Source organism: Camellia sinensis, unplaced genomic scaffold (genome assembly GCF_055761805.1).
Source record: "Camellia sinensis isolate YWXY unplaced genomic scaffold, ASM5576180v1 Unanchor10, whole genome shotgun sequence".
Classification (NCBI taxonomy): Eukaryota; Viridiplantae; Streptophyta; class Magnoliopsida; order Ericales; family Theaceae; genus Camellia; species Camellia sinensis.
In genome coordinates this window covers 5,137,421-5,151,457 of record NW_028128988.1, presented here as the reverse complement: position 1 = coordinate 5,151,457, position 14,037 = coordinate 5,137,421, and the positions used below count along the sequence as shown (strand labels likewise).

The window sequence follows — 14,037 nt, the reverse complement described above, 5'->3', positions numbered from 1 at the left end:
TTTAAAATTATTTTTAGAATCATGATTTGAGTGTGGAGTCGTATTTTGAGTTAAGAGTTTTGAAAAAAAAAATTTGTTTGGTTATAAGTTTTGAAAATTTTCAAATTTATTTTTTTAGGATAAATATTTTATATTTTAAATATTTATTTATTTTTTTAATGTGCATTATATTTCATACATGTATGTGTTGTATTTTTTTAATATTTTAAATATATTTTTTAAATATTAAAAAAATTATTTTTTGTTTTAAATATATAATTTTTATTATAAATATTTTATTTTATTTTATTTTATAAATATATTTTTAAATATTTTAATTTTTTTGTTATGTGTTTGGTTACGATTTGAGTATAGAGTTTTGAAAGTAGTGTGGAGTGATGAGTTATGTGTTTTGTTATGAGGCTTGAAAATATTTTTTTAATTGAGTTTTGAGTTATGTGTTTCGTTACGATATGAGTATGAAATCGTATTTTGAATTAAAATATTAAAATTAAAAAAATGTAAAATGTTTACAAAATAAAATAAAAAATTTAAAAATATTTAAATAAAAATTATATATTTAAAATTAAAAAAAATAAAATTTTCTTAAACATTTTTTAATATTTTAAAAAAATAAATCCAAAAATACTATTCCAAACACTGTTTGTTTCTTCTAAACCTGTCCTCCAATCCAAAAATATTTTTTAATATTTTAAAAGGAAGGGTAATAAGGTCATTTACTATAGAAAAAGTAATATCGTTTGTTCCAATTTAACAGAAGGGGAAATCTGGAGAATGTCAGATAAAATAAGGAAGGTTACTGCAATTATTGAAATTATAAAGGAGGTCACTATATTTATCAAAAACCTCAGAAGAAGTCAGTGTACTTTATCCAAGTATATATATAATCACACATGTTTGGAATTTGAGATTAAAAATAAATACTATTTTACTTAATTAAATTAAATGTAATTAAAATATCATTTTAATTTTTTTAATTACACTTCTAATAAAAGTGAGTTTTTTAATTTCTCTTGTGTAATCTTTAATTATTATTGTATTAGTGTCGGGGTTAGTTGACAGATGATGTCATTGTTGTGAATGTAACTGATAGCGACGAGAATGAATGGTGATGAGAAGAAAAATGCTTGGGAGCACTAATTAGTGCTCCCACTAATTAGGTGGCAGTGGGTCCCGTCATTAATGATGTGATGTTTTGGTCTTGGAGTTGTATTTTTTTTTTTTACTTTTTTAATACATTAGTGCTATTAGTGGTGATGTTTTTAGTGGGATGAATGATTGTTGGTGATGAGAATGAATGCCAATGAAATTTGTCATCCCCCACCTCTACTCCATATCATGTTAGGGGCAGGGATAGGTTAATTTTGTAATTTTAAAAAAATAATAATAATTAAAGATGATATAGTATGTTATAGATAATAATTTATAATTAATGAGTTAAAATATGTACTATGATAAATAAATCAGTAAAAATGAACATTAAGTATAGTATTTTAATATTTTAATTTTATTATATTAAAAAAATTGAGACGAGAATGGGATAGATCGGAATGGAAGAGTAATGGGTGGTAGTTGGAACGAATAGGAGAAAGAAGAAGAAATGTCAAAAAAAAAAAAAAAAAATTAAATAGAAAACAAAACCAACTTTTTTTGTGTTTACAAAATTTAATAAATTTTGTAAACTGTTTGCAACTTTTTGAAAACAAATACAAAAACCAAATGAATTTTGTTTATAGTTTTCAAAAATTATGTAAATATAAACGGCAACAACAAAAAACAGCAAATATAAGAGGCACTTGCAAGCCGGGTCTATTGACTAGACTTATTTATCTATAAGTCCTGACTGATAAATTTATCACTATAAATTTATTCATAAAACAAGAGACACTGATAAATTTATCATTGAATAAAAAATAATAGGACTTAATGGTATTTAAGTCTCCTTAATGAGACTAATTCGTAATTACCTCTAAATATAAACATTACCAAACAGGCCATAAGGGTCTGGTTTCTCTTGAAATCAAGATCTGGAAGGGTGCCTGTTCAGGCTTGTGGGCCCATCAAATGTCCTATTTTGATGACCTCAATCATTCATTTTGTATGCTCATTCGTCTATATTATCAAAATAAATAAATAAATAATCAAATAATCTTAACTTATTCAATTAATCATATTTGTGTTTGAAAAAATGAATGACAAGGATGTGCAGTATTACATTAGTTTAAGGGAAAACGTTATTGTTGGTGCATACCATATGTATCTTATCACAAAATGTGTACTCTCACCACAAAAATGCCCACAATTTTGTAGTTAAATGTTGTAAAAGTTTGTTGTTTAATTATGACATTTTTTATTACGTTAATTTGTGATGAAATTATATATTTTATAATTGATATTATAAAATTTTATAATAAAATTACATGTTTTGAGATAATATCCACCCCTAGGAGAACCCTAGTTTAATTGAGGCAATTACCCCCACCTAGCTGAAAAAAAAAAAAAGAAAAAAAAGAAAAAAAAAATGGTCTCTGAATGAGTGAACGCAAAAAAATAAAAAATAAAAATAGAAAAGGGAATGTCTAACAGGAGACAATTTGCTTTCGCTCATTCAGAGACAGTCTCTCTCCCTATGTTACTTTTCTTTTCTTTTTTTTTCTTTTTTTTTTTTCTTTTTTTTGGGATCTCTCTTAATTATAAAACATAACAGTAATAGAGAAAATTTATTGCTTGCTCATTCCTAGACAACTACAAAACACAAGCATTTTCTACATGACTTAATGAGTGTCATATTATTATTTTAATTAGACTAATTTTATATGTGCTAATTAGTATATTAACTAATGTATTAATTGATGATCTGATATAATTTAAAATATTTTTGATATTTGTAATTTATATAATACGTGGGGTCAATAATAATGTCATAACTAATGTTAATACACTAGTTAGTACACTAATTGATGCATATATCATAACTTTTTTAATTAACCTAATTGATATTAAATTATGTTTATAGTAGATTACGTGCCAATAAATTATGTTTAAATTTTGAGTTTTCTTGATGTACTAAATTTTGTTTAGTGGTTATGTCATAAGTTCGTTTTTTGGAAAAATGAAAAAAAAAAAAAAAAAAAAATCAATGAAAGAAATTTGTGTATAATATTTTTTCCCAATGAACAAAAGTGGTAAGCTTGGTTTGATTTTCAAAATTAATTTTGAAAGATAACTTTCTAAAAAAAGTTACGAAATTTGAAATTTTGTTTAGTTGTATATTTTGAATTTTTTTTTTGAAAATCCAGTCTAAATTAAAAAATTTGCCCAAATTAACACTTTTGAAGCCAATAATGAAGTGCCATCCTTGGTTTAAAAAGAGTTTTGAAATATATGTTGTGAAAATCAAATAAGTTTTAGGTTCTAAATTTTGAAAAAGTGAATCAAAAACTCAACTGAAGGGGCCCAAACTATTTTTATTAACCTCCGTTTGGGATGTGCTATTTTAACTTAGGGTTAAAAAATTTCGTTTCAAATAAATTTTTTGATTTTTTTCACTTTTGTAAAAGAAAAAATAAAATAATCATGATTTAGATGTAACGTTTTATCTTATTAGAATAAAAAATCTATTTTATTTTTTTGTGACTAAAATAGTCCAAACCCAACTCAAACCTTTATCCCAAACATAATGAAGAGTTTTGTGGGTTAACTACCAAAATAAATGTATATTAACCTAATCCCTAATTGTAGTGACTGAACTAACAAAGGCAAGAGCAGCTGTAGCGTGCCACCGTTGTAATGATTTTTTTTCTCCAGATGACACATTTTAAGTTACAGCAATGACATTTTAAGTTACAATAATGATTTAGAGCATTAATTTTGATATTTTAATAAAGTACTAATGACATGATAAAAAGAAAAAAAAAATCAATATTGAAATATCACATCACAGTGGGTAACTCATTAGCGTCAGGATCCTCTAGAGTGTAATGTCTAGAGTGATCTCCTACAGTAAATAATCCAATGGCTGAAATTAAAATTCACCAAAACGACGTCGTTTTGGTGAGTAAGTTTAAAAAAAAAAAAAAAAAAAATTTGAACACATTCTATCATTCTTTCAACAACAATGGCGAGTCAGCCTCATCACCGACCCAGTTTTTTCAATTTTCAAATCCAAATTCGATTCGGAATCGGTTAAATTCACGATTTCTGGAGGTTGGTATTGTACAGGGAGGCCTTCGAATTCGTCTTCGTCCCAGTACTCGAACGAACTCGTTGAGGGTTTGGAAGGTATATCTGAATCAGCTGAAAAAGGGGTTTGATCAGGGGGTCCATGATCGGACTCGGTGGTGTCGGACTGAGTGATAGTCGGAGGTGTTGGGGATCGGAGAGGGAGATCGATGAGATGGAGAGAGTCATCTAGGGTTTCGTCGTCTGTGTTGAAACCCTCGAAGTGAGTCAGCGACGGAAACGGTGGAGAGAGTGAGGTGGTGGAGGAGAGAGAGAACGAAGATGAGAGCAAGGAGGTCGCCTCTGGGGAGGAAGAGGGAGGAGAGAGGAGAGAACCACAGAGAAGAAGAGCAGTGTCTCCTCGCCTCCATCGCCATGATTGTTAGAGAGAGAGAGTGGGATTTCTAGAAAGAGAAGATGGTCTGTCTGTGAACACTGGTTTTTTTTTTTTTTTTTTTTTTTTTTTTTTTTTTTTGAAAGTCCTCACCAAAACGACGTCGTTTTGGTGAGGACGATTCTCAGCCGTCGGATCATCCACTCTAGAGGATCACTCTAGAGAGTTACTCTAGAGGATCCGGACGCAACTCATTAGAGCTGGCTTTAGAGCTCAAGAATTAGAGCTCCAAAGCATTTTTCTTTAAGTTATAAAAAAAAAAAAAAAAAAAGTCACTATTCTCATCCTACTTTATTAAAAAAATACTCATTTCGTTGTCTTTGTTATACTGTAAAGTGAAACGACAATAGTAACTATATAATAAGGACCCAAAAAAATAGGAAAATATTTGGGACCCTTTTTTGGGAGACCCCCACCACCCCCACAGTGATGTAGATCAATGATGTGTTCGTATTGTTCTTTTTTTTTTCTTTCTTTTTGTTACTTGGACCAATCACAAGTGAGTGGGGGTTGTGGGGGTGATGTTTTGTGGGGGTCTGAATCATTACTGAAAAAAATATACATTTGGAACAAAATGGGGTGTAAATAGTAACTCCCCCAAAAGAAATTCTTAATGTACTTATATTTCTATGATTGTGTTCATTCACTTTCTAAATTAACAAATCTTAACACTTAAAATTATACTCAACTTTTCATTATTATTATTTTTTTTATCTAAATTAACAAGTTTTCTCTAAGGGGAGATCTTATTAATCACACAACTAATCACTAATTTTTACCAATCAAAAAAAAAAAAAAAAAAAAAACACAAATACACAATGCCAACAAAGGATACCACATTCTTATTTACCATATGTAATATTAATTTAAGAGCGAATTACACTAATAGTCCCTATAATTTGAGGCTCGTGTTACTTTGGTCTCTGATTTTTCAATTATGACACATTTGATCCTAAATTTTGAATCTTAATCTAAATAAGGACAATTGAAGATAGTTGCTCAATTTTAAGGGCAAAGTTGTCAATTTGATAAAATATAAACTAATTTAACAAAAATAAATGTCAAAAAATATGTTTGAATTTTTAAAATAATTTCTACCTACCAAAGATAAAATTATGTAAAATTGATAAATCTTTTAAACATTTATTTATTTATTTATTTTCACCAAATTAATTTTTATTATGTGTTTCGATGATGATCATGTAATGAGTGGTTATTAAACTTTTAATGTGTAATCTATATATTTAATATATGAAATTTTTTTAATTTTTAAATTTTTGATTTAATGGATTGATTTAATAATAATAATGATATCAAAATTGTCGCGATATTTGACTTTTGAAAAAATAAAAACTAATTTAATGAAAATAAAAACAACCACCCATTACATAATTATCGTCTAAACACATAATAAAAATTAATTTAGTAAAAAAATAAATGTCTAAAAGATTTATCAATTTTACATAATTTTATTTTTAATAGGTAGAAATAACTTTTTAAAATTCAAAAATATTTTTTTAACATTTATTTTTGTCAAATTAATTTATATTTTATCAAATTGACAATTTTACCTTAGAAATTGAGCAATTATATCTTTAATTATTCTTATTTGGAACAAGGATCAAAATTTAAAATCAAATGTGTCACAATTAAAAAGTCAAAAATCAAAATGATATAAAACTCAATTTATAGAAACCGTTAATATAATTCGCCCTTAGTCTAATTATCAATAGTGCATTAGACTTGTATACATGATATTACATTACAAATATACATTAGTTATGGAACTTATTGCCAATATCGTGTTGACAAAATTTAAAACTTGATATAATATAAAAATATGGTAAATCTAACAATATTTTGTTGTTGATAAAACAGTCTTGATTTTCTCTTAAAGGAAGAGTTATTGTAAAACTTCCACCCAAAAAGACAACAAAAAAATCAAAAGATTAAAAAAAAAATTGTCTTTAGCAAAATAAATAAATAAATCTTATTTTACTCATTCCCCATTTCTAGTCTAAAGGCACTTGAAAGAAAATGACATCTAATAAATAAATAAACCTTACTAACGTAGTTGAAAGCAATTAACTTGGGCCAAGCCATAGTTAGCTGCAACTGCAGCTTGCATTTCGTTCGCAACAATTGCTACAAACCCATAATATTATTCAGAAACATCATTGTGTGGTTAAAATTCATCTAAACCATGAATCCCACAATACAATAAATCATGATGTGCAGCTTCTTTTTGCCCCAAGTAGATCATCGCTTTCACTTTTTACGATACACTGAAAGGATAATGAACAAATCCTATTTACGCCACCGAATTCTTCATCTTAGTTTCAGAAATTATGCCCTCATCAAGATGGCAATAGCCTCCCACTCTAAACTACATATCACATCCTGTTATGGCAACAATTGAAATCATCAGTCATTTTTGGCAATTCCACAGATATATAACATAGCAAAGTAATTTATCCCCAAGATCAAAATGTTGTACGTCTCTGAGATAAAATTGAGTATAGGAGAAAGAGAGAAGAAAAAACACATCACCAAGGGGTTCTGTCAGTCAATGTCAAAGCTGTTGATTGCACATGGCTCAGCCAAGAGTTCAATGGGTTCCTCACCTGTGCAAAGGAACAGTGTGAAACAAATCAACCACCAGATAAGAGAGGTTACAGATTGTCTGAGGCAAGTATTCCTTTTGTAGAGGAGGCAAAAGGTTTAGATGGGTCAAAACAAATAATACATTTAAAAAACCTGACCATTTAATAAACGGGTTTAAGTGAGTTGGGTTGAATTTGGTACACAGGTATGGAAAATTAATCTGATCAACCCATTAGCCGGACAAATTAACCAGATCAACTCAACAGGTATACAACTCATTTATAACCTGTTTATTTATATATTTTGACGAGAGTTTAAATGGGTGAAAGTGTGCCAGCTCTATCTTTTTGCCACAGAAAACAAGAAATATGAATTCAGCCACTTAGCAAATAAGATGACCTTAAGCCTTTCCGCTAGAGCACTCAAATGGAAATAGCCAAAATGGCAACAAACTTCATACCTTGTTCAACAACAGCAAGGATTCCATCTTCTGAGCAGATCATAACAGGTAACACCCGTGATTTTGACATGTTACCAATGTTTGAAGAATAGCTGTCATACTGGACCTCCCAAATTTCACTCTCAGATAATGAGTGGGACTGAAACTCACCTGCTGCAACCCCAGAGAGAACTATTGGCTGCTGTTGCCACCGAAGATCCCATGCAAATACAGTACCAGAAGAGCCTCCTGCCTTCATGTAAAGCAGCATAATAAATAAGCAATCTCGAAAATTTTCTCAAGTCAGAGCACAGAAAAACAACTTATTCAATTTCCAAATAACCATGTAATCCAATAATTAAACGTGGAAGAATTTCAATGTGATCACAAAATCCTTTGAATCATCACCCAACATGAAATTTAAGCATGCAAACCAATATATTATCATGATCAGTCAAAATATTCAGCTTGCATAAAATTCATGTAGAATGATTTTGTTCAGATGCTTACAAAAATAGCCATCTTAAGCGATTTTTTATTTTTTATTTTTTTGAACAGTAAAAAAGGGTTCTCCTTGGAGGCATCATCTTAAATGAATGTTAATAAGCAAAATTCCTGTCTGGTCTATTTAATATTAATAGGGAAAAAAAAAAGAAAAAAAAGAAAGAAAAGAAGCAATAGTTGAGAAATCAAAATTCATAGACTTTGACAAGCTAAGGTTAAGAAAGTGAATCATTCTAAACCCTTGGACAAAGAAATATATGCCATAGAAACAATTTCAGTCAGAGTTGGTAGTATTTGCACCAATACATAAATCTCAATGATCATCAAGATGAACATCAACCAGCAACTAAACACAACCAGAGCTATCTCGGCTACTTAATCAGCAGACAATTAGAGATCCTAGTTATCCCAAAAAACTTAATCAGTTGACTCAAGGACAGAATATCAGCATGCATCTGCAGCAGCAGTACAACAGCAAACTTCGTTATAGTGTGGCAATCAAATAAACCATATACTTATATAGCTGCCCAAACACCTTATAATACCACAATATGATACATTTTGATAAGATCTGTTTCTAACACAAACAACAGCAGGCTTTAGTTTATATTCCAAATCATCATCTTTATTATCTTTACCAAGTCATTACTGAACCTTTTAGCAACTAAGAAAACTACGGACAAAGCATAAATATTATCAGCCAGTGGATATTCCAAATATACTGTAATTTTGCGCCCTCCCCCCCCCCCCCCAAAAAAAAAAATAAAAATAAAAATAAAAAATTAATATTAGGTGAAGGGGGGAGAGAGAAAGAGAGAGAACAATGGGGACAGCTAAAACAAAACCCAAAAATAAAAAAATAAATAAAAATAAAAAAATAATATTAGGTGAAGGGGGGAGAGAGAGAGAGAGAACAATGGGGACAGCTAAAACAAAACCCAATAGTTTGTACACCCGTTCTATTGCCTCAGCATTTACTTTATGATGTTTTTAATTCTTACTTGATGGACATTACATTATGCCCATGAGTTAAGCTTAGTGCATCAAATCTACATATTTTTATGAGAGGAATGAAGAATGAAAAAGCAGCATCTTACAATACAAGTGTATTTTCTTGATGGATGCATATCAATGGAGTGTACAATCCCAGAAGTAGTTCCATGAGCCCGGCAACATTATTAATATGAAGAATCCCATCTCATCACAACAAAAACAAACCATGAAAAAAAAAAAAACTGCTTCTACTCAGATGGACAGAGTTGAACCCAACTGTCAAAATATGCAGTTAAGATAGTGCAAACAGAACAAAAATAAACACTGAATTTAGAAGCATAATAGAAACACATCAAAAAAAAATGACTAATACCACTTAAGAGCATATTAAGCTTCAAGAAATTCCTACATTGGTATGTTCAAATTATCAACAAATTATGAACACCTCATGATCCTTGCATGTGAAGCGTATCACCATCCATCTTTTCTCTTTTGTTTATTTTCCCAAAATCAGAACTTTATTTGATAAGAAGCAATTTTATCAGAACATATAGGAAATAGGTCCCCTTAACACATTAGAGCACAAAAAAACAATGATTTTAGTTCAAATGAATAATATTATGGCTCCCAAAAAAAAAGTCTGAAGTGAAAAAGAAATAAATAAATAAAGAACCTGAGTGGAGAACAAAATAATTCTCATAAAGAGCCGTGTTCAAAAAGGGGGATGAACGAAAATCTCATTAAAATGCTCAAATTAGAGGCTTTAACCTCGTGTACAGGCCTCCAAAACTCTACCAGACATGAAAACGTGATCAATAGGTGACGATTGCTAAATTAGCTGAAACCTCCAAGTATATAAAATCACATAACTCTTTGTACTCTCAAATATTACTTGCCAACAAGTTACACGTAAAGCTCAAGTGATCACCCTTTAAAGCCAACAACATAAGCTCTAAACATTTCCAACCATTATCTAGAACACACCTTTAAACCCACCTTAGATTGATAAAAGTACGTAACTACACACCATTAAGGTGTGTCAAGATGGGATTCAAATCCTCTCCAACACTTTCTTTATACAACCATCATCCGACACTTTATCCAATACCAGAAATGATAATGACTAGCTATTGAATTGTGACATTTAGATCAAGTGTTGAATGATGGTTGTATAAAGTAAGTGTTGAAACTGGAAAGGATCTTCCCCCAAGATGTACCCAAAATAAAGGTTCATTTTCGTATGGGGCAGGCAACTAATAGGCATGATAAATTTATGACATCTCCAAAATCCAAAGCCAAATTGAAGTAGGACTTGGAAAATTCAGCCTAAATTGCAGTTTTCACTAGTAAAAGATAAAAGACAATAGTAGAGCAACCCATGCAATCTGCGCAGTACTGTCACTGAAATATATTTCAAATTGACATTCCTTCTTAATTTTTAATTTAATATTTATCTCTACTTTTCAAAAAATGGGAAGATTCCCCCACCCTATCTCATGTTTTGACTCCTCTGCCTTCTTAATTTTAAACTATTTTTTACCCATTTAGTTGTACTTATAAATAGGAGAAAAAGAATTAAAAACACAACAGAGATTGCTCCATACAAGGATTGTAGGCCTTATACTAAAATTTTCATGAATGGAAAATTGAAAACTAGCTGCCTAGTAATACCCAGACTAATCAATGGGAACCATGCAATCGCAGGGAATCACAGGCAGAAAAGAGCCCCAACATAAATAATCATCCGTCTCTTTTTAAATCTTTCCAAAAGGGAACAGGGATTAGGGATCTTGTCTCTCTTCTTTCATTTGTCTGGGACATGGTAGGCTAAATTTTTTTAAAAAACTTACAACACAGATGATTGGGAAAGGATACTTTGAAGCATATTTCTAATCCCAACTCCATACTTTGAAGCATTCACTCTACATCATGTACACAAAACACACCCACATACATTAATATATGTATTATTGCAGATAGATTGTACCCTTATGACATTGGATGAGTCCTTGTTTCAACTAAAATATGGGCAGCAAATAAACATGGTCAAGTCCAGACCTTACCCATATGATTGACATGTATAATAACATTTGCCACATCTGAATCCAATTAGAATCCATATTTTAGACAGAAGTTTCATCAAGAAGTTCCATGAGATCATTTTGAAGAGAAAGATTGCAAATTTGCATCCCAGGTTAGAAATCAGTTAGTCACTTGCCTACTTGCCACTACTTCTATCTAGATTTTTGGATGAAACTACAATGTTTAAAATGAGTTCTCCCATATAAGGAAAAGCAATAGCAACCCCACAAGGTTCAAAATTTAAATAATAGCATGCCAGACAAAGATTCAAATTTCTATGCAATAATTGTACAAAATGGAAAAAAATAAATTGGTATTTGCTTACCAATTACCCTTGAACTGAGAAGCTGGTCCTCCAGGCTTTCTCTGATCCCACCACTGAAGACTAAACCCCAATCCACCCGTGGCAAACTCCATCGGCGACGCCCACTTCGCCGCTGTATACGACACATTGCTATCGAAAAACCGGCGGTGACTCAAATTCGAATTACCAACACTCACCAAATTCACCCTCCCATCTTCCCCAACACTAACACACTCAGACCCATTTTCCTGCACATCAATACACGAAATGGGTCCAACGTGCAATGTCTTCTCAGGCACCGAAACCTCCGATTCGATCGACGCATCGACCGGATCAGCGAGCAGGACGTCTGAGAAGGTGGATGCGGCGATGAGGGGTTTGTGGAGGGTTTGAGAGACTTTGAGGGAGCAAATTCTTGAGGGTGAGGACCATGAGGATTGGCCAGTTAGATTTGAGGGGTTTGATCGGGTTAGAGAGTGGATTTCGATGGCGGAGGAGCTGGAATCGGAGTCGAATACGGCGAGGACGACGAAGCGATCAAAGGCGGGGAGAGGTGGAAGCCAGCGGAGGGCATCGATGTATTCGGAGAGTGGGGGAGTCTGTGGACTTGCAGGGTCTCTGGTGTCCCGTTCACCGCCATGGCCAGGGTTTGTAAGAAAGTGAGATGTGGAGTGTTTGGCGTGGATTATTAGGCCAAGTTTGGAAAGACTAAATAAGTGCACTTTTTGATTTTTTTTTATATTTTGTGTAGAAAAAGTAGAGAGGAGATATTGATTGATGTGACCAAAAAAGATAAAAAGATGAAATAAGTACACTTTTTTAGGTTAGCCAAACTTGGTCTTAGTATTATAACTTATTTTAATTTAAAAATTTGCGTCATATTATTTGGTGTAATTTTTATTTATAACTTTTTAAATAAAAATAATTTAAATAAATTAAAAAAAATTAATTATTTAAAAAGTTGAAAGGATATTTTTCACTTTTATTTTTTAATTATTAACTTTTAATTTATAATAAATTGTAACAAACACTCATACTAGTGTAATGGAAGGTTTTGGCCGATGTTCAAATTTAAATATAAATTTAAGAAAATTTAAAAGACTTGTGAAATTGATAGTTTTATTTTGTTGATCGGAATGTTTAATTTGTAAAATTTTTATTGTATTTTACTCAAAAATATAAATAAATGGATCAGATAATTATAATATTTTTTATTTAAAAAATTAAAGAGCATGTTTTTTTTAAAAAAATAGACCATCTATTTTTTTTTTTTAAAGAAATAAATACAATAAAATGCAGAAACTGCGTTTATTAGATTGGCAATTTTTTTTTTCATTTTTTTTTTTTTTTGTAGATGATATATATAAAAGATTTAACAAAATAAACGATTTGAATCATTAAAACAAATACAATTGCATAAGCCCTTTAAATTCTATCAAGTTTAACTATGAATTTTAAAAAGAGAGTTTTTTTGATAAATCTCCTTTCTAAGAGTTTTATTCTATCAAACCCATATTCTTTTTGACTATTTTATTAAGTCTTATTTGAGGTAAGAATATCAAAACACTCTCAATCTCTCTTACCCCATTAATGTTCTCTTTTGGGAAGAGCTAAAAACGCCAAATTTTAGCTTTTTACCCATTTTGGGTCACATCATCTCTCACATTTTTTACTCACAAAAACACAAAATAGACTAAAAAGGTAAAAAGTCAACTTTTTACCAACTTCTCAAAACACTTAATGTTGATTGTCATTATGTTTTGATAGTTCCCATGACCATTCTTATTCCCCATATCTTCACTCCAAAAAAAATGCATTAATTACACACCACTATTTAATGTTGATATATATTATATACAAAAAATTAAATATGATTCTTTATTGATTGTCATTATATTTTGGTAGTTCCCATGTATCCAAATGTTAATTGTACGTGATGATGTGAATGTTTACATTAGATGACGTGAATGTAAATGTTCACATCAGCATTGCATCAAATTACACAACCACAAGCCTCAACTTTCATTTGAATATAAACATGACTGTACGTGATGACGTGAATGTTCACATTAGATGATGTGAATGTGAATGATGTTAAGGTTCACATCAGATGAGAGAGAATGTTCACATTATTTTTAATGGATTGTCAATTAAAAATATATTCACATCAAATGAGAGAGAATATTCACATTTTTTTTAATGTGTTTTCAATTAAAAATATATTAACATTATATAATAATATAAAATAATAACATCAATGCTATTTAATTTGTATATGAAATTTCTTATGCCTTGGTCATTTCCCTTCTCTCTTCTCTCCCAACATTAAATATCAATATTAAACGCCAATATTAAATATAAAGGCATAAGAGTCAAAGAAAAATAGAGTAAATCAAGAAAAATGACTTTATAGAATAAAAGTATAAATACATGGGACTAAGTGAGTTAAAAAATTCCTTCATGGACTTCTTAGGTTAGAACACTTCTAAATGGGTA

General features: G+C 30.4%; 1 protein-coding gene across 3 annotated transcripts; it reads right to left on the bottom strand.

Annotated features, from left to right (window-relative positions):
- Nucleotides 1-6,642: 6,642 nt before the first annotated feature.
- LOC114286515 (nuclear pore complex protein NUP43-like) lies at nucleotides 6,643-12,225 on the bottom strand. Of its 3 annotated transcripts, none has more exons than XM_082911269.1 (4): nucleotides 11,563-12,225; nucleotides 7,680-7,907; nucleotides 7,166-7,239; nucleotides 6,643-7,015 (listed from the first exon to the last, which is right to left on the bottom strand). In XM_082911269.1, the coding sequence occupies exons 1-3, from the start codon at nucleotides 11,687-11,689 to the stop codon at nucleotides 7,178-7,180; spliced, it is 417 nt and encodes a 138-aa protein (XP_082767395.1). In that variant the 5' UTR covers nucleotides 11,690-12,225; the 3' UTR covers nucleotides 6,643-7,015; nucleotides 7,166-7,177. The 3 variants fall into 3 exon arrangements, with proteins under 3 accessions (XP_082767395.1, XP_082767396.1, XP_082767394.1); XM_082911270.1 differs by having other exon boundaries at nucleotides 7,680-7,911; nucleotides 11,570-12,223; XM_082911268.1 differs by having other exon boundaries at nucleotides 6,643-7,239; nucleotides 11,563-12,221.
- Between the last annotated feature and the right edge of the window lie 1,812 nt (nucleotides 12,226-14,037).